Genomic DNA, 20,657 nt, shown 5'->3' with positions numbered 1-20,657 from the left:
CAAGTCCTGCTGTCGGGAAGGGAGACGTTTCCTGCTTCCGTCCGTGCTCCTGGCCTGGCGGTGGCCCTGTCCCTGCTACCTGCGTGGACAGAGTCTCCAAGACGCGGCAGCCACCAGCGCCAGGCCCGAGCGCACAGCCGTGCATTGCGAAAGCAAAGCCGAAACACGAGGTCGCCGTGTGTCCGAGCCTGGGGAGTACAGGGAGCCCCAAGGCTGGGTTTCTTGAGTTGTGTGGAACGCTCCGTGTACATGTCCCGAGTTCTCACGAACGAAGGGGAGGAAGCCACGAAAGCAGAGGCCGTGACGGTGAAGTGGGTCGGGGGGGGCTCCGGGGAGGGGTTCCGGGGAGGGGTTCCGGGGAGGGGCTTCGGGGAGGGTTCCGGGGAGGGGTTCCGGGGAGGGGCTTCGGGGAGGGTTCCGGGGAGGGCTCCGGGGAGGGGTTCCAGGGAGGGTTCCGGGGAGGGCTCCGGGGAGGGTTCCGGGGAGGGGTTCCGGGGAGGGGTTCCGGGGAGGGGTTCCAGGGAGGGGCTTCGGGGAGGGTTCCGGGGAGGGTTCCAGGGAGGGGCTTCAGGGAGGGTTCCGGGGAGGGCTCCGGCTTTCTGCAGGGCCGAGGCCAGGACGGCGTTGGTGCCGTGTGGGTGTGTGGCCGGGCCCGTGAGGCCACAGGGTGAGCAAGGAAAGTCGTCCATTTCTATGTATGGGAAACTCGTTTTCAAAGGAAAGGAAACGGGCATGGCCCTCCCATCATTGGTCCCATCCCGGGAGACTCGTCACCATGGCCAGCCTGAAGCTGACTCTGCGTGGTGTGTGGGTCGCTGCCAGGAACCCACATGGCAGCCACCGCTCACCCCTCCATGGTCACAGCCCTGGTGTGGAGCGTGGCGGCCTCCGCTCCCTCCACCTTCTCTCTTGATGGGGACCCTGGCCCGGCTCTGCCCAGCCCAGCTGTGCTCATCACCGAGATAGGAGCCAAGGGCCTGAGACACCAGCGGTGTGCGCCACGCCCACTCACCACCCGGCACCTCTCCCAGGGCAGCGCTTGCTGCTGGACAGCTCTGGGCTGGGGAGCTGGAGGACCCGCAGCCAGTGGGTGGCCCCGTGAGCTCAGGGGTGGCTCAGGCATCAGGAAGCCTCCGTCCACACTGGACGCTGTCCCTGACCTGCACGTCACTCTGTTTGTCACACCGTGGCACTGCCCAGTACCGCTCCTCGCCCTGTGATCTGGGGGTGCCCAAGCATCGCCCCTCACCTGGCCGGCCCATGCATTTTTTGTTCCTCTCTGTCCGTTTCCGTCCGGTCTCTGTCTCCCTCTGTCCCCTGTCTTGTCTCTGTCCATCTCTGTCCCCCTCTGTCACCTCTGTCCAGTTTCTGTCCCCCCCGTCCCCTGTCTTGTCTCTGTTCATCTCTGTCCAGTCTCTTTCCTGCCTCTGTCCCCCTCTGGCTGCTGTTTCTGTCCAGCCTCTGTCTGATCTCTGTCCAGTGTCCTCACATCTTAGAGCCTCCTGGCCCCCAAGGCAGGTGGGTGAGGGACGGTGCTAGGCCAGCTGGGAGCAATGAGAGTCATTTTCCATTTATTCCATTTACACATCACTTCTAAATAATTTGCGGAACATCAACAAAGCACGAGGCAGGAAGAGGACGAAACAGGAACAGCAGATGAGGAGGGCTGAGGAGGCGGCCCCTGTGCCTGCAGCAGTAAACATGGATCCCGACGCTCCTCGTGTTGGGGAAGAGGGCGTGGGGTCCCCCGCAAGCCAGTCCATCTCCGTGTTGTTCTGGGGACGCCCGACACATACTGGAAATATCCGAGTTTCAGGAGAAGAGCGGATCAGGCCCCTCGCCATCCCCTGGACTCACTTTGCATGGCTGCACCTTCCTCCCCAGGAAGGGGCCCCGTGGCTCCTGTCTAGCGTCCGGGGAGCTGGCCACACCCTGCCAAGACACACCTTTCTGCGTGGTCTGGGCCCCTTCTCCGTGTGTCTTTCTCCTTCCTGTCTGCTCCCAGCCCCAGTGTAGGGTGGGGATCAGGTCCTGGCCGGCTTAGGGCAGTGCCAGGCAGCAGCCACTCCCTCACGGACCCCAGGCTCCCAGCAGCCCCTCTGGTGGCCCGCCCTCGGGGGCTTGCCCCACCCGGCCTGCCAGTATGCCCTGCCTAGAGGACAGGGGAGGGTCTGTGGCTGGAGACCAGGGCGGGTGCTCGGGCCCCTAACAGGCCCTACCTGGGCTTTCCCTCCCCCGTAGCCCCTTGTGAGGCCAGGCCGGGCTCACTGTCCCCACATGCTCCTCAGCCCTGGGACCCAGCACCCAGGCCCTCCTGCTAGCCAGTCTGGCCCTGCGTCTTCATTTCAGCTGGTGTGTGCGGCTGCCTCCCTGCTCTGGGCCCTCCCTGGGTGGCCCCGCCGTGTTCAGGGCTCTGGAGCATGCGGCCCTCAGAGGGGAGCCCAGACCACTCAGCCTGGGTCAGAACTTGCTGGCATCCCTACCTCGCTGTCCACCCAGCCCCCTTCCCATGCTCACGCCCGCTGGCCCTGGAGTCCTGCCCATGGTGAGGTGGGTACGCTGGCTCCTGCCTCTCCTTGGGCCCCTCCCTCCACCCCTGAGTCCACACTCCCCCCAGGACTGCCTCTTAGCAGCGTCCCAGGGAGAAGGCTCCTGGCCCCCAGCTGCCCGGCCTGTATGCAGATGGCATGGCGGCACATGCTACAGGCCAGGGGAAGGCGGAGGGAGGACGGGGGAGGAGAGCCTGGGGACAGAGACAGCCCCTCCCCATCAGGCCCCAGGCCCAGCCCTGGCCTGGCTCCCAGCCCCCGGGAGGAATTTTGGCTCAGGGTGGCCAGGTCTGGCCAAAAGGCAGGGGGCAGCGGCTCCAGTTTCCCGCCAACTCCTAATTCTGGGGTGAGACACAGCTCTGTGTTTTTAATCACGCTGTGGGGTGCTGGAGGCCACCTGGACGGACGGAGTCCGGCCCGACGTCCTGTGAGGACCCGTCAGTCCCAGGCACCTGCATGTGTCCACTCCCAGGATTTCCAGCACTGGGCCCCAGGCACGGCCTGGGTGGTCCCTCGAGCCGAGGTCCCTTAGCTGTGAAACAGGAGAGAACTCGGTCGGAGAGCAGCCCAGTGGTGGGCTTTGCCAAGGGGGCTGCCGTCGGGGCCATGAAATACCCAACAGCCCAGCCCAGGCCGCTCGGCCTGTGGGTTGCTGTGGGCCTCAAGGAAGCGGGGGTGGGGGAGGGGGCTGGGGCTTGGACCGGAGTCTCCAGGCTGCTGACCATCGGGGTTGTGTCCTGCTCTGACCTCACTCACCCCCCAGGCCCTCCCAGCCTGGGTCTCCTTGGCTACAGGTGGGCAAAAGTGACAGGCCAGAGCTACCCAGCCTTGGGCCAGTGCCAGCCTGTGCACCTGTCCCGGTGGCTTGGGGCACACGACGCCTCTGGGGCCTAGGTCAGTCGCAGGAGAACTGGCCTCCCCTGACCCCTGCATGGGGCTGGGCACTTGGCCTGGGAAAAGCCGGAGTCTGGAATAGCCTGGCCGTTGGGCTTGGCAGCCTGGCTTACAGCTGGGACTGTCATCTGTCTGGAATTCAGATGGAAAAACCTGCCCTTGTGAGTGATGAGGGAAGGTGCCAGACAGCATGGGTTGCACTGAGTGCTTTCCTAGGGGCAGAAAGGGGCCCGTGCACCCCGCCACCTCCAGGGGCTGACCCTCCAGGTGGCCAGGAGTGCACCTGTGACGCTGTGCAGGTTCGGGGCAGGAAGAGCGCAAGTCTTTGCCAAGCAGCTCCAGCCATCCTCCCCGGCCAGGGCCGCCTCACCCCACAAGCGCAGTCACTGCTGCCACCCGCAGCGGCGGGCCACCTTGAGGTCCATTCCATGGGGATGGCCTCCTAAAACTGAGAGCGCCCGGGCAGGTAAACAGCAGAGCCTACTGGTTGGAGGTGAGACCCGCTTCCTGAAGCACACTTCCTGGAATGCCTGGGAGTTCAGCAGCTCTAAATGGCAGGTGCTTCTTTGTTGAGGAATAACTCACGTGAAGTGCGGCTTGGGGCCTTGAGACCCCTGCGTCCACGTGCTGGTGCACCCCACCCTCCCCGCCGTGGACCCCAGAAGACCATGTCCTCCACGCTCACTATTGGGAAGGTGGGAGGGTGGGACCTGGGGGGTCTTGAAAAAGCCCCTTTGAACTTGAGGCCAGTTTGGGGAACGTGGCGTCCACCCCCACCGCCCTGCAGCAGCCCTGGTCAGGGAGCGACCATCAGAAACCAAACCCCAGCCACGCCAGAGCTGCCTGGAGACAGACCAGACGTGGGGCAGTCTGTGAGGGCGCCTGGCAAACCAATCACCAGCCGCCAGGCACCTGCCGCCAGACATCCACCCCCAGCCAGGGACACAGTTCATTCATGCGTTCCTACGCCCCCCAGGCATGGGCCATCCGCTGCCTTGTTCTCGGCGGAGGCCTGCCCAGGACACCGTCTCCCTTTTGCCATTTTTGCTCTGGGCTGAAGCAGCTGGGGGTGTGGGTGGAGGATAGCAGGGGTTGGCATGGTGTGGGGATATGTCAGTGCTGGAACCCAGCCCCTATCCTGATGCAGGCGGGGGCCCCATCCCGGCTGCTCCGCTGCCCAGGGCCTTCCAGGGGAGCTGCACACCCCACACAGCAAAGGCCTCTCCAGCACAGGCCCTACCATTTACCCCATAGCCCAGACTCAAATATACAAAACCTCCGATCCAGCATAGTCAGTGTCTCACAAAGGGATTTTCGGTCGCCTTTTATGAAAAGAAATTCCTTTCCCAAGTGCACCTAATGTCCAGTAAATTCCAGATGCTTGCAGGGGGGGCAACGGGAGGGCCCGTCCCTTGCTAGTGAGCGTCCGCAGCACAGCTGAAGCTGCTTTGGGGAACAGGGAGACAGGGAGACAGCGAGACAGTGAGACAGCTTCCACCTGCCCAGTGATTCTGCCCCTGGGTTCTATCCAAGGCAAACAAAAGCAGAGGCTGAGGCAGCAGCGTTCACAGCAACTTCCTTAGCGATTGCCCACCCAGCGCTGGACCCAGACAGCCACCCCTCGGCAGGGGCAGCGATCCCTCAGCCAGGCCCCGGCAGCGGAAGGGAGGGAGCTGTGCTGCAAACTACTGGAGTCAGGACATGCAGGACTGCAGGCTCCCATTTGTAAGGAATGCTGGAACCAGCAACACCTGCCAACGGCGGCCTCGCGGGGGGTGTCCAAGGGGCCTTGCAGCGGGGGTGGGGGGCATTGCGGGGATTGTGGGGAGGGTCTGGGGGGCATTAACGGGGGGTGGAGGGACATTGCAGCCTGGCAGTGGTCGGGGCCGTGGGCACAGCAGAGCTGTGGTGCTGGGGGCAGCCAGCCATGGACAACGTCAACTACGACCTGTTAGAGCCGGGGTCTTACTCTTGCTTTCAGGGCAGAAAGAACTTTTGCTGAAATCCCCAGAGGGGCACTCAACCCCTATAGTGGGTTGTGCCATGCACTCCATTGTCGCCACCCCCGACCGGCCCCTGGCGCTGTGTTCCTCCTACCTGAGTGGGCTCTGGCTCCAGCCCCAGACACAGCTGGGGTGGCCACGGCGACTCCTGAGGAGAGGGGCTGTCCACACAGCCTGGTGGCTTGGAGCCCCGGGACCCCCACGCCTGGCTCAGGGTGGGGCTGGATGAGGTCTGAGTAAGGGAGTTGGGTGCCAGGGAAGGGCAGGGCCTGGGGTGGGAGGGGAGGAGGGGAGAGGAGGAGAAGGGCCTCCGGGGTGGCGCAGGGGGCAGGGGGCAACGCGTAGATGGACACGCAGGCCTGGGCCCAGCTCTGACCTCCCCAGCTGCTGGCCTCTCACGTGCCATGTCCTCCTCCTCCTCCAAGGCAGGCGCCCGACAGCCCCGTGTGCAGGAGACGCACAGCACTCACTGACCCCAGGCCTGGCTATGTTTGAGGCACCCATGAAGGCCTCAGACATTCAAACTTTTTAATAGACCAGGCGTGGTGGCTCACGCCTGGAATCCCAGCACTTCAGGAGGCTGAGGTGGGCGGATCACTTGAGCCCAGGAGTTTGAGACCAGCCTGGGCAACATAGGGAGACCCTTGTCTCTACAAAAAATACAAACATTAGCCGGGTGTGGTGGCGTGTGCCTGTAATCCCAGCTACTCAGGAGGCTGAGGTGGGAGGATCACCTGAACCTGGGAGGCGGAGGCTGCAGTGAGCCGAGATCACACCACTGCACTCCAGCCTGGACAACAGAGCAAGACCCCATCTTAAAAAAATTTAGTAACAATCCTGATTTTAAAGCTGTGTATACCTTTTGGGAGAAATCTGGAAAAGACTCAAAAGTATAAAAAGTAAAAAAACAAAAAACAAAAAAACACTACCTAAAATTTCCCACCAAGGGCTAACACTGTTGCTTTTTTTTTTTTGAGATGGAGTCTTGCTCTGTCACCCAGGCTGGAGTGCAGTGGTGTGATCTCAGCTCACTGCAATCCCGGGTTCAAGTGATTCTCCTGCCTCAGACTCCTGCGATTACAGGTGTCCGCTGTAATTACAGGGATTACAGGTGTCTGCCACCGCACCTGGCTAATTTTTGTATTTTTAGTAGAGATGGGTTTTCACCATGTTGGCTAGGCTGGTCTCGAACTCCTGACCTCGTGATCCACCCGCTTTGGCCTCCCAACGTGTTGAGATTACAGGCGTGAGCCACCGTGCCCGGCCCACTGTTGCTTTTTTAAAGTGTCCCTGTCAAGCCTTGATGCATACATGCACCCACACACTCCTACACAGCCACGTGTGCACATGACACAGGGTCCCAGTCACACACACACCACACGCCTACACAGCCACGTGTGCCCATGACACAGGGTCCCAGTCACACACACACCACACGCCTACACAGCCACGTGTGCCCATGACACAGGGTCCCAGTCACACACACACCACACGCCTACACAGCCACGTGTGCACATGACACAGGGTCCCAGTCACACACACACCACACGCCTACACAGCCACGTGTGCACATGACACAGGGTCGCAGTCACACAAGCCACACTCAAAACGCCACACTCACCACACATCCACACACACATTCTTATTTGTTTCAAATGAAACCTGGATTAAGTCACTCGGTTTCACTTTCCAGCTTTCCTCATTGGCCATCATGCCTTGGATCTGTCCCCTTAAGGACACTTTGGAACAGAGCTTTGCTATTCTCTAAAGATACACAAAATCCTCCACTGCTCATGTCATAATCTGTTTACCAACTGTGGAAAATTCCGCGGTGCCTGTGGTTTTTAAAGTGATGCTGAAGCGAGCACCTTTGTGCATACGTCTTGATCCACGTCTGATTTTAAAATTTCAGATAAAATCCTAGAAGTGAAATGGCTGGAGAGAGAGTCACAGCAGCGCCAGGTTCTCCGTCCTCCGCGGTTTCTGCTTTTGGTGTTGAGTCGTCCTTTCTGCACCGCAATTCTGACTCCGGAAATCACATTTCTCACTGTATCTCTGATGGTTCTAGGTGCTAGGTCATACTTTCAATAGTCTTTCAATAAACTTGCTGCTGCTTTTTTTTTTTTTTTTTTTTTTTTTTTTTGGAGACGGAGTCTTGCTCTGTCACCCAGGCTGGAGTGCAATGCAATGGCGTGATCTTGGCTCACTGCAACCTCTGCCTCACGGGTTCAAGCGATTCTCTTCCCTCCTCCTCCCAAGTTATCTGGGATTACAGGCGCACGCCACCACGCCCGGCTAATTTTTTTATTTTGTGTTTTGGTAGAGACGGGGTTTCGCCATGTTGGCCAGGCTGGTCTCAAACTCCTGACCTCAGGTGATTCACCCGCCTCAGCCTCCCAAAGTGTTGGGATTACAAGCGTGTGCCACCGCGCCCGGCCCCTGCTTCTCATTTTAGAATACATTCACTGCTACTTCCTCTTCACTCACTGTGACTTTATACCCGGCATTTACATATAAAATTCCATCTGGATTTGAGGGTGCTGTCCTCAGTGCCCTTTCCCTGGGACAGAACGCCGCCTGGGCTGCACCCCCTGCCAGAGGGTTCCTGGCAGAGCCCTTCGGTGCTTAGGAAATATGCAGAAGAGAGAACGCAGAGAGAGACACAGAGCAGCTGCCAGGCCTGACGGGCTTCAGGGCCCCTGCAACAATGGAGGCTTGGCGGGGCAGGGCCCAGCTGTGGGTGTGGGTGTGAGTCTGCAGTGGTGTGAATGTGAGTGTGGGTGTGAGTCTGCAGTGGTGTGAGTGGGTGTGAGTCTGCGGTGGTGTGTGTGTGAGCAGGTGTGAGTCTGCAGTGGTGTGTGTGTGAGTGGGTGTGAGTCCACAGTGGTGTGAATGAGTGTGAGTCTGCAGTGGTGTGTGTGTGAGTGGGTGTGAGTCTGCAGTGGTGAGTGTGAGTGGGTGTGAGTCTGCAGTGGTGGGTGCGAGTCTGCAGTGGTGTGAGTGTGTGTGTGAGTGCAGTGGTGTGTGTGTGTGAGTGGGTGTAAGTCTGCAGTGGTGTGTGAGTGTGAGTGGGTGTGTGTCTGCAGTGGTGTCTGTGAGTGTGAGTGGGTGTAAGTCTGCAGTGGTGTGTGAGTGTGAGTGGGTGTGCGTCTGCAGTGGTGTGTGAGTGTGAGTGGGTGTGAGTCTGCAGTGGTGTGTGTGAATGTGTGTGAGTCTGCAGTGGTGTGTGTGAGTGGGTGTGAGTCTGCAGTGGTGTGTGAGTGAGTGGTTGTGAGTCTGCAGTGGTGTGTGAGTGGGTGTGAGTCTGCAGTGGTGTGTGAGTGGTTGTGAGTCTGCAGTGGTGTGTGTGGGTGTGAGTCTGCAGTGGTGTGTGTGAGTGTGAGTGGATGTAAGTCTGCAGTGGTGTGAGTGTGAGTGGGTGTGAGTCTGCAGTGGTGTGTGTGAATGGGTGTGAGTGCAGTGGTGTGTGAATGGGTGTGAGTCTGCAGTGGTGTGTGAGTGGGTGTGAGTCTGCAGTGGTGTGTGTGTGAGGGTGTGAGTCTGCAGTGGTGTGTGTGTGAGTGTGAGTGGGTGTGAGTCTGCAGTGGTGTGTGAGTGGGTGTGAGTCTGCAGTGGTGTGTGAATGGGTGTGAGTCTGCAGTGGTATGTGTGAGTGGTTGTGAGTCTGCAGTGGTGTGTGAGTGGGAGTCTGCAGTGGTGTGTGTGTGTGAGTGCAGTGGTGTGAGTGTGAGTGGGTGTGTGCAGTGGTGTGTGTGAGTGTGAGTGGGTGTGAGTCTGTAGTGGTGTGTGTGTGAGTGGGTGTGAGTCTGCAGTGGTGTGTGAATGGGTGTGAGTCTGCAGTGGTGTGTGCGTGTGAGTGGGTGTGAGTCTGCAGTGGTGTGTGAATGGGTGTGAGTCTGCAGTGGTGTGTGTGAGTGTGAGTGGGTGTAAGTCTGCAGTGGTGTGAGTGTGAGTGGGTGTGAGTCTAGTGGTGTGGGTGTGAGTGTGAGTGGGTGTGAGTCTGCAGTGGTGTGTGTGAGTGGTTGTGAGTCTGCAGTGGTGTGTGAGTGGGTGTGAGTCTGCAGTGGTGTGTGAGTGTGAGTGGGTGTGAGTCTGCAGTGGTGTGTGTGAGTGGGTGTGAGTCTGCAGTGGTGTGTGTGAGTGGGTGTGAGTCTGCAGTGGTGTGTGTGAGTGGGTGTGAGTCTGCAGTGGTGTGTGTGAGTGGGTGTGAGTCTGCAGTGGTGTGTGTGTGAGTGGGTATGAGTCTGCAGTGGTGTGTGAGTGTGAGTGGGTGTGAGTCTGCAGTGGTGTGTGAATGGGTGTGAGTCTGCAGTGGTGTGTGTGTGAGTGTGAGTGGGTGTAAGTCTGCAGTGGTGTGAGTGTGAGTGGGTGTGAGTCTGCAGTGGTGTGTGAGTGGGTGTGAGTCTGCAGTGGTGTGTGAGTGTGAGTGGGTGTGAGTCTGCAGTGGTGTGTGAATGGGTGTGAGTCTGCAGTGGTGTGTGTGAGTGGTTGTGAGTCTGCAGTGGTGTGTGTGTGAGTGGGTGTGAGTCTGCAGTGGTGTGTGTGAGTGGGTGTGAGTCTGCAGTGGTGTGTGTGTGAGTGGGTGTGAGTCTGCAGTGGTGTGTGTGAGTGTGAGTGGGTGTGAGTCTGCAGTGGTGTGTGGGACCATGTGTGTTCTGGGAGGCAGGGGGCCGGTGCTGCTGCTTACAGAGCTGCTTGTCACTGACGTCATTGCTTGTGGAGGCCCCCTGGGTGGAAGGCAGGGGCGCTGCGGGGTCGCCAGTGGGCGGGGGGATATGCAGGCACGGTGCATGGTGACTGGATGATGTGTTGATGAGGACGGGGCTGGGGCTGGGGGCTACAAAGGGGCGCCCACTGCTGCCCTATCCACACCCAGGCAGGGGAAGCGGGCACCGAAGAGAACGTCCCGCTTATGATCTGGGGTGCACTGTGCTGTGTGTGCCCACGTCTGCATCTTCACGGTTCTTTAATAAGAGGCGTTGAAAAGGAGAGTGGGGATAAGGGCTGGGAGACTCACTCCCGGAACCAGGTGCTCCTCCCGGAGGAACTGCGGATCCGTCTGCCAGCCTTTCAGCAAGTGCTTTGTTTTAGCGCCCAGGTCTCCAGGTCTCCTTTCCCAGCCTCTACCTGCTCCGGTTTCTCAGAGTCCGTTACTTAGATTTTTTTTTTTTTTTTTTTTTTTTGAGATGGAGTCTCGCTCTGTCGCCCAGGCTGGAGTGCAGTGGAACAATCTCGGCTCACTGCAAGCTCCGCCTCCCAGGTTCACGCCATTCTCCTGCCTCAGCCTCCCGAGTAGCTGGGATTACAGGCGCCCGCCACCACGCCCGGCTAATTTTTTATATTTTAGTGGAGACGGGGTTTCACCCTGTTAGCCAGGATGGTCTCCATCTCCTGACCTCGTGATCCACCCGCCTCGGCCTCCCAAAGTGCTGGGATGACAGACGTGAGCCACCACACCCAGTTGTCCCCCCGTTACTTAGGGTTTATTTCATTTCTCTCCTGTCCCTGAGTCATTCACCCCTTGTTTTGTTTTTTCCTTTATCCAGAGGTTTCCCTCAGCCCACGCTCACGTGCACACGCGTGCCCGTACCACCCTTTTCTTCACGTTACCAAGCCCTGCCCTGAAGCTCTGCCTTTCAGGGGAACTCTGTCCGCATCGGCCCTGTGCTGACATCCGTGGAGGACACACGTGGTTGTAGATGCTTGCGTGGTCACCTCCAGCAACTGTGCCTCACATCATGGGGGCCCACTCCCCGCCCCTTGGGGACAGCAGGTGGCCGGCTGAGTTGGGTGGAGGGTGGCACTGGGGTGGTCTTCTCTGGGGCGTGGGGCTGCAGGGCCCCTCCTGGGACTCGAGTCTTCAGCTATGTTCTGACTTGGAGTCAGGGAGTCATGGATGGGACCATGTTGCTCCAGAAATTCCCTCTTTTGGAACTTCTTGGCTCTGAAGACGTGGGGGTACTTCCACAGAAGTGGGGGGTCTCCTGGAAAAGTGGGGGTCCAGGAGCAGTGAGCAGCTGCTGTGAGGCAGTCACTGCTGGTCACCGCCCTGGGCCCTGCGTCGCATGCAGGTGCTCAGCGCAGAAGCCGTGTTGGCACGAGCAGACCAGAAGGCAGTGGGCAAGAGGTTAAGCGTGGAGTCTCCCCATGTCCTGTGCCCCGCTGTCTGGGCTGCCACCGAGAGTCTGCGTGTCAGGCGAGGACAGTGCCAGCTGGAACCACCAAGCCAGGGACCAGCTCTGGCTGTCAGATGTTTAATTCTAATTTTGCTTCTCTACAAAGACAGCAGCTTTAGGAATCAGGCTTCGGTTGAGAAAGAGAAAGCACCTCCAACCCCCAAAGCTCTCCTTCTGCATCAGAGAAGCTGCGAGGATGCCTCAAGAGACCAGCCGCCTGCACCAGCCTCAAAGGCAGGTGCATCCCTGTGAGGACGCATGGCTGGGGTGGCTCTTGGGAGTCTCTGGAAGGGGCATCATCAGCCCTGTCCCACCCTCCATGGAGCTGCCTGCTCCCCGGGTGATTTTACCAGCAAATCGCTATTTCTTTTTTTCTTTTCTTTTCTTTCTTTCTTTCTTTTTTTTTTTTTTGAGACAGGGTCTCACTCTGTCGCCCAGGCTGGAGTGCAATGGCACGATCTTGGCTCACTGCAACCTCTGCTGCCCAGGTTCAAGCGATTCTCCTTTTTCAGCCTCCTGAGTAGCTGGGATTACGGGCACCTGCCACTGCGCCTGGCTAATTTTGTTGTATTTTTAGTAGAGATGGGGTTTCACCATCTTGGACAGGCTGGTCTTGAACTCCTGAACTCGTGATACACCCACCTCGGCCTCCCAAAGTGCTGGGATTATAGGCATGTGAGCCACCGCGCCTGGCCTTCTTTTCTTTCTTCTCTCTCTCTTTTTTTTTTTTTTTTTTAAATTTTAAAGATCAGATTTATTTGGAGAAAGCAAAAAACCCACAACCCAAAGATGGGATTTTATATCTAAGACATCTCCCAGATTACAATCTACAGATTACAAATCCCAGATTACAGTCTACAGATTACAAATCCCAGATTACAATCTACAGATTACAAACCATCTTCATAGATATTTTTGTACCCATTTTACATGTATTCAGGAGTGGGACGTACATCAATCTCTATTTCAATTTTAACAGAGGAACAAGGTCGGGGAGTGGGATCCTTTTGTTTTTAAGGTAAAACACTCACGACAGAACTCGCACATTCAGCTGCACAGTTCTGTGGCACTGGCTCGTTCACAGCATCGCCCAGTCACCAGCATCTAGTTCCAGAGCGCTTTCGTAATTCTAGGGGGGAACTGCAAGCATTACCCTTCTTCCCGGAGGCCCTGGGGACAGCGCTTACATGCTCATTCCCGATGCCGGCGACAGTCCTGCCAGCAGAGCTGTGCTCACTCCACTGAGGGGCGGGCACTGGAGGGACGGAGCGGGCATGACCCTCGCCCCGGTGTTCAGACAGAGCCCCAAGGGGCTGGTAGTCTGGGCATGGCCATGGGTTGGGGAGGGGAGGCCAGGTTGGGGGAGGCCGTGCAGGGTCCGGGGCCGGGCTGGGGGCCGGAGGGGGGCAGTCGCCAGAGAGAGGATGGTTGGCCAAGCTGGGAGCAGGGGCAGGAAGTCTGTCCAGGAGGCAGTGAGGGGTGAGTGGGGCAGAGACTGCCAATGCTACTGTGAGGTGGGACCTGGATTCCGTTTCTGATCACACCTGAGCCAGATGCGGATGAGAGGCCAGGAGGCCTGTAGGTGCAGCCAGCGACCTTGTCCTCTTGCGTTCTGCACCCGAAGCCTCAGGCCTCTGCCGGGCAGTGCCTTCCCTGCTCCAGCTCTCAGCCGGAGCCTCCCCTCCTGGCCACTTTCCCCGCCCCACATCAGGTGCCAGACCAGCCGCCTGCACAGGCCTCAAAGGCAGGTGCACCCCCCACCCCAGCCAGACCCACAGGCTCCCCCTTGAGCTGCCGGTGTCGTCCTGGGGGTCCCGCCGGCCGATCCTCCCAACCCTCAGACGTGGCGTCCCCCGCGCGGAGGCAGGACACGGAAGCCAGCCCAGGGTTGATTGTTCCAGTGGCAAAGCCACAAGGGATGGAGCCACACAGGCAGGGACCGGAGTCACAGGGCCGCTGACTGAGAGGAGGAGGGTCCCGGGGGCGGCAGCTGCGCCATGGTCTCCACACGGGCCGGGCACCGGCGCCTGCTGCCCTCCGTGACGAAGCCATGGTCTCCAGAAGCCGGGACTGGGCTGGAGCCTCCTGGAGACCCTCAGGGAGGCGGGTGGGCGCTTCTGGGCATCACGGGGAGGGCGCTGAGGGGAAGCGAGCAGGATCTTTCCAGAAGGGGACGGAGGAGGGGCAGGGCCTGTGATTTGGGAGTTGGGGGGGTTCTGTGGAGGGGCTCCCGGGAGTGGCTGGGGCTTTGGGGCCCGTCCCCGCCTGGACTCCAGCCATCCCTCCGCGTGCTCACGCCGGGGCCCTGGGACCCTCGGGCACAGGTCGGGCCGGGACCGCTGGGGCCAGCAGGAGGCTCTCAGTGGCTGAGTGGCTGCAGGGAGACAGGGAGCGGCCCGAACCGCGCTGGAAGTGGGCGCGGGGCTGCCGGGAGGGAACGGGCCCCCGGCCTCCCCCGCTGCCCGGGCCCCGCACGCGGCCGCGCAGGTGGTCGCGGTAGTTCCTGGTGAGCAGCGTGTAGAGGAAGGGGTTGGCGCAGCTGTTGCCGTAGGTGAGGCAGGTGGTCAGGTAGTTGACGATGCGCGCCGTCCGCGGCGCCAGCGGGGCCTGGTGGTACTGGGCGAGCAGCTGCCAGAGCCAGAAGGGCAGGAAGCAGGCCCAGAAGAGCAGCACGATGCCCAGCACCAGGCGCAGCGCGCGCGCCCCCGGCCGCCGGGCCCGCTTGAAGGAGGCGCGCTGCGAGCGGCGGTAGGCGCGGGCCAGGCGCGCGTAGAGGAGCCCGATGAGCAGCCCGGGCCCCGCGATGCTGGTGGCGAAGAGCAGCGTCAGGTAGGCGCGGTGGGCGCGCGGGCCCCAGGCGGGCAGGCACAGGCTCTTGGGACCCCGGCGCACCAGCCGCATGGCCAGCATCACGGGCAGCGTCAGCAGCAGCGCCAGCAGCCAGGTGCCCAGCGCCAGCAGCTTGCGGTAGCCCTTGGGGCGCTGCACGGTGTCCAGCGGCCGCAGCACCGCAGCGTAGCGCTCGCTGCTCATGACGGTCAGCGTGAAGATGCTGGCGTGCATGGTAAGGAAGTCCAGGCTGAAGAGCACGCGGCAGCCCACGTCCCCGAAGTGCCACTGCTTGGTGACGTAGGTGGCCACGATGAAGGGGATGCTGAGCAGGTACAGCAGGTCGGCCAGCGCCAGGTTGACCACGTAGACGTACATGGAGGCCACCGCGCGCAGGGAGCGGCAGGTGACCGCCAGCGTGTAGGCGTTGCCCACCACGCCCACCACACCCATGGCCGACAGCAGAGTCCCAATGGCGCCCGTGGCCACCAGGTCCTCCAGGGAGCTGGACTCCGTCGGGCTGGCCCAGGAGCTGTTGAGGGTTGCGTTGGGGCCGCCAAGCGGCTCCGGCACAGAGCTGCCGGTGGCGGCCAGCCCAGGGAAGCTGCTCGGGGACTCGGGGGTCAGCGCCATCTCTGACCCCTCACGACGGGCTCAGGGCTGGGTGGCCACTCCCTGAGATGGGGAACCAGCTCAGCCTGTGGGGAAAGAAGCAAGTCAGGCAACCCCTTCTGCTCCCACGAGGCCATTGTGACCTCGTTCCCATAGAGTCACTTGGGCTCCCCAGTGCCCTCCGACTCCCGGGACTCTCTGGAAGCCCCCAGCTCTGCAGGAGGACTCGAGAGCCACCAGAGGAGCCTCCTCAACCCCCCCCCCCACCCCCGCATGCCCCAGCAGGACCCCTGCCCCCCCTCACTGTAGGTCCCATGGCCTCTGGGGACTGGGCTTTTCTGAAAGCCAGAACACAGGAGGGCAGCCCCTGGGGCAGAGGTCGGCAGTGGACAGAGCTGGGAGTCCTGGGCTCTGCCCTGCCCACCCAGTGCGCCCCCCCCCCAGGCCTCACTTTCTTGTCTGTGCACAGGTGAGACCCACTTACCCCTGAGTCCTTTCTCGTATTTATTTGACTTGTACATTTAAAAAAATGTTTTCTTCAGATTGCAAAGCTAGTAGCTACTGACTTTAAAAGTCCGAATAGAAAAACATGTAAGATAAGGAGAGGAAGGCCTCTGCAATCTCCATTTCTCATACAGGGAAACGAATTCAAGATGGATTGCAGGCCTAAGTGTGAAAGGTTAAATCAGTCAGTCGAGGTTCTGGAAGAAAACGGGAATACTGGCATGACCTTGGATGGGAAAATATTTCTTAAAAATGAACAAAAAATACTTTCAATAAAAGACTGAGTAAATGGGTTTCATTAAAATTAAGAACTTTACCAAGAGAGCAAAATCATAAACGACAGGTTAGGAGATCATCAGAAAACTTATATCAGGCCGGGCATGGTGGCGCACACCTGTAATCCAGCACTTTGGGAGGCCAAGGCAAGTGGATCACCTGAGGTCAGGAGTTCGAAACCAGCCTGGCCAACATCTCGAAACCCCGTCTCTACTAAAAATACAAAAATTAGTCGGGCATGGTGGCCCACGCCTGTAATCCCAGCTACTCGGGAGGCTGAAGTGGGAGAATTGTTTGAACTCGGGAGGTGGAGGTTGCAGTGATCCAAGATTGAGATTGCGCCACTGCACTCCGGCCTGGGCAACAAAGCCAGACTTTGTCTCAGAGGAAAAAAAAAAGAAGAAGAAGAAACATAGACAAAAAGCTGGTAAGAAAAATATAGGGAACAACTGCAAATTAGTAAGGAAAAGACAAACAACCCATTTGAAAAAAAGAGACCAAAACCGTGACCAGGGACTCCCTAAAAAGGAAGCCCACACAGCCAACAAGCAGGGAAATGCCAGTCACGGCCACAAGAGCCCCCGCGTGCTGACAAGGATGAAAGCCTGAAAAGGCAGACATCTTGTCAACAGGCGTGGGGGCTGCGGAGGAGCTGGCCCTGCCGTTTCCTGTTGCTGGGAACCTGGACTGTGCCGCAGCTTTGGAAAACCATTGGCACGATTTGCAGAGTTGACCGCCTATACCTTCTCACCGGACAATTCAACTCTCAGGTTTGTACCTTAGATAAAGGGCTGCCAATGTCCAGAAAATGACAAGCCTGCGAAAGTTCACGGCAGCTTGACTCCTAAGAAGCTGGAAACAGCTCAAATGTCGCCAGTGGAGGGGGGCAGGCAAACTGTGACATGAAGCCAGTGAAGAAGGAGTCGGCGCTGGGGTCAGCAGCCTGGATGAAACTCACAGAGCGGTGGTGGCCTGAAGAAACAGACACAGGAGGCTGCCTGATTCCACGAGCCACGCTGAATTTAGGCCGAACACTCATGGCCGCGCAGGGAGCAGTCTTGGCTGGGGTGGGGCGTTGTCAACAGGTGGGGGCGCTGGGGGCCTTCCAGGGCCTGGAAATGTACCCTGCCCGCCCTTTCCCACCAGGCCGAGCAGCTCCCAGCTCCATCTGCCCAGAGGACCCTCACCCCGTTGCTGCCCCCACCCGGGGCATTTCCAGAGCCCTCATCCGGGGCAGGCGCAGAAGCCGAGGGGGCACCGGGCTCCCCAGTTGTGCGCGAGCCCGAGTCAGGGGCAGGGGGACAGCGGCCGCCGGGCCGCGCTCCAGGGTCGCGAGGAGGGAAGGGGAGGGGCCGAAAGTTCCACGGCACGGGAGAAGCCGCGTCTCTGGACCCCGCTCCCCTCACCCAGGGTGGGCTCCCACCGCGAAACCCCGGCCCAGCCCTGCGGAGGGCCCCGAAGGGCACAGGCCCGGCAGTCCCCGCGCGCTCCCGGTCACCCACGCAGGACCCACCTGCCTCCGGTCACTGAGCGGCCAGACCTGCCCGCCGAGGCTGGGGTCGCGCGTGGGGGCAGCCGCTCGCGGCTCCAAACTCCTCGCGCAGCGGGGCAGCGGGGAACTTTCCAAGGCGCGCTCCCCTGTCCCAGCGCAGAGGGGGCGCGAGGGGCTCCGCGGTGGCCTCGGCTCCCAGAGCGCACGGCAGGGGCGCCCGCCAGTCCCGCCACCAAAGCCGCGCCCCCCGCCCCGCGCCCCGCGCCCCGCCCGGGTCCCTGCGCCGCCGCCACCTGCCCGCCGCCAGCTGGGAATGCGCCGCGGCCCCGCGCCAGCGCCCGGTATTAAAATAACCCCGGCGGGCAGCAGGCGCGCGGAGAGGACGGCGCTGGGTGTCTAGGGGGCGGCGCCGGGAAGACGCGGGGGGCGCCGGGCTGCAGCGGGGTCGGCGAAGGGTCCCAGGCGGGTCTCGCGTCTGCGGAGCGAAGCTGCCTCCAGCCCGGCTGCCCAGAGGCTGACCCCGCAGCCCCTCTTGGGTTCTCCGCCTCCAGCCTTCGCCCCTGCGCCCCTCACGCCGGTGTTTTCAAGGCACAGAGCCTGGGATTCTCCGTGTCCACCAAGCCCTGGACCTCCCGCGCGCAGGTGGGGGGTGGGAACACCCCTAAACCCCGAGAGGGTCCTAGAAAGGAGGTAGGGGAGGGAGGGAGTCACCCACCCAGGCGGGGACGGGCTCTTTGGGGGCCTTGACGACCCCCGCTCCTGTTGCGGGTCTCCCACAGATGCTCTTAGAAACCCACGCAGCCTCTCCGGGCCTCGGCAGGGACTCGTGGTGGCCACATCCACGGAAGTGACGCTGGGAGCTGCAGGGCCACGCGGGCTGGGAGGAAGGACCCCACAGCCTCACCCTGGAGCCCCTGAGCTGGGTGCTGGCCCCCACTCGGTTTCACTTGCTGCTGGGAGGTAGGATGTGGGCCGTCACTCATGCTGAACCACTGAAAGAAAAAGACACAGAACATTAGTAAAATTAGACTAGAGGAGAGCTGGAGAGCTGTGAACACGGGGTCTAAAGGGCCCCCAGCGAGGAGCTGGCCTCGCCCACTCCACTCCGCCCGGGGCTCATCTGCTGCCTGAGGCCGTGGACCGGCCCCTAAAGCTGAAGGGGTTCTGCTGGGGGAGAGGAGGTGGCCACATGTGAATGGCCGAGAGGCTCCTGCAATGAGCTGGATCCAGGGGAGCCCCAGATGCCCACCAGTCCCCTCCGTGGGACGTTTGACACGTGCTGGGGAGGCGAGGCTCGGCTGGAGAGGGCAGGAAAAGTCCCTCTGGTCTCCGAGCGTCCACTGGAGAGAGCAAGGGTCACACAATAAGACAGTTCATTCTCTGTGAGCTGAAAACAGCCGAACTGAAACCAACTACAGCTGCAGCTTCTGACCCGAAAGGGGAGCAGCTCATTCTGCCTGTGTGCTGGAGGAAAGGGGATGGAAGGCTGCCTCCGACGTGATGGTTCTGTGAGAGCTGATTACTAAGCTGGGGTCTAGGGGCTGGGGCTGGGGAAAAGCACTCGGGACCCAGAATGCCTGCTCCAAGAATTAAATTTCCCGCAAGCCAGCTGCCGAAACGACCTGCTGTCACCTCAGCCAGTTCACCGAGTAGCTGCTGAAACGACCTGCCCTGACACTAACACCGGTTTTTTGTTTTATTTTTTATTTTATTTTTTTATTATTTATTTATTTATTTATTTTGAGATGGGGTCTCACTCTTTCACCCAGGCTGGAGTGCAGTGGTGCGATCTCGGCTCACTGCAACCTCCACCTCCCAGGTTCAAGCAATTCTCCTGCCTCAGCCTCCCAAGTAGCTGGGACTACAGGTGCCTGCCACCATGCCCGGCTAATTTTTTGTATTTTTAGTAGAGATGGGGTTTCACTGTGTTAGCCAGGATGGTCTCGATCTCCTGACCTTGTGATCCACCCACCTCGGCCTCCCAAAGTGCTGTGATTACAGGCACCCACCACTGCTCTCAGCCTAATTTTTGTATTTTTAATAGAGATGGGCTTTCACTATCTTGGCCAGGCTGGTCTTGAACTCCTGACCTTGTGATCTGCCCACCTCGGCCTCCCAAAGTGCTGGGATTACAGGCATGAGCCACCGCACCTGGCCAATCCCAGTACTTTTGAAAACTGAGGCAGGAGGATCACTCGAGTCTAGAAGTTTGAGACCAGCCTGGGCAACATAATGAGACCCTCCATTTCTATTTCTAAAAAAATTTTTTAAAGGGTGAAGGAAATAATGTATACAGTGGTCCATTTCCAAGACAGAGTGCCTTTAATCAGCTTAGGTCAGCAAACTACAGAAGAACAGGATATACTAGGCCCCAGCTTGGATAGTGGATGCCTGCTTGTCGACCTCATCCACTCCCCTTTTAACCCCCTCTTAGTTGCCCTCACCCAAATCAAAGTTTAAGATGAAATTTTACTAGCCTGCAAAATAGCTGGTTTGATCTGTTCTTATCAGCCTGCCCAGTTACTTAGGTCGTAAGTCAAATACTTAAACAGCCCCTAAGCTAACTAGGATTACAATGCATCGTGGGCTGCAACAAAATGCAGCAGGACAACCCTGAAGAAAACACCTACAGCACCTGCCCAACAACCAATAGGCGACATGTGGGAAGACTGTGACCCCAGACTACTCAGCCTATGAGGAACCGGGGGAGGGACCTGCGCCCTACAACCCCTGCCCAACAACCAATAGGCGACATGCGGGAAGACTGATCCCATAGTACTCAGCCTATGAGGAAACTGGGGAGGGATCTGTGCCCTACAGCCCCTGCCCAGCAACCAATAGGCGACATCTGGGAAGACTGACCCCAGAGTACTCAGCCTATGAGGAACCTGGGGAGGGATCTGTGCCCTACAGCCCCTGCCCAGCAACCAATAGGCGACATCTGGGAAGACTGACCTCAGAGTACTCAGCCTATGAGGAAACTGGGGAGGGATCTGTGCCCTACAGCCCCTGCCCAGCAACCAATAGGCGACATACGGGAAGACTGTGACCCCAGAGTACTCAGCCTATGAGGAACCGGGGGAGGGATCTACGCACTAGGGGATAAATTGCTTGTTGAAACTGCTGGGTGTGCCTGCCCACCAGACACGCGATCTTGCAAGACCTTCATTAAAAGCCTCGCTTTCGCTGTTCTCCAGGTCCCTGAGTCCGTTCTTTGGATTTGGACGGATGAGTTTCTTTCTCACAAGGGTCAAATGGACATTTTATAACTTTAAAAGTACAGTATCTAAAATTCAGAAATCACAGCAGAAGAAAGAATCAG

General features: G+C 59.4%; 1 protein-coding gene across 1 annotated transcript; it reads right to left on the bottom strand.

Moving 5' to 3' along the window:
- Positions 1-13,427: 13,427 nt before the first annotated feature.
- Positions 13,428-15,144, bottom strand: UTS2R (urotensin 2 receptor). The gene has a single exon (XM_024234553.3). It carries the CDS (start codon positions 15,082-15,084, stop codon positions 13,915-13,917), a length of 1,170 nt encoding a protein of 389 aa, XP_024090321.3. The 5' UTR covers positions 15,085-15,144; the 3' UTR covers positions 13,428-13,914.
- Between the last annotated feature and the right edge of the window lie 5,513 nt (positions 15,145-20,657).

This window comes from Pongo abelii, chromosome 19 (assembly GCF_028885655.2).
Source record: "Pongo abelii isolate AG06213 chromosome 19, NHGRI_mPonAbe1-v2.0_pri, whole genome shotgun sequence".
NCBI lineage: Eukaryota > Metazoa > Chordata > Mammalia > Primates > Hominidae > Pongo > Pongo abelii.
The sequence above is the reverse complement of the archived record's forward strand: the minus strand, read 5'-3'. Positions and strand labels throughout refer to the sequence as shown.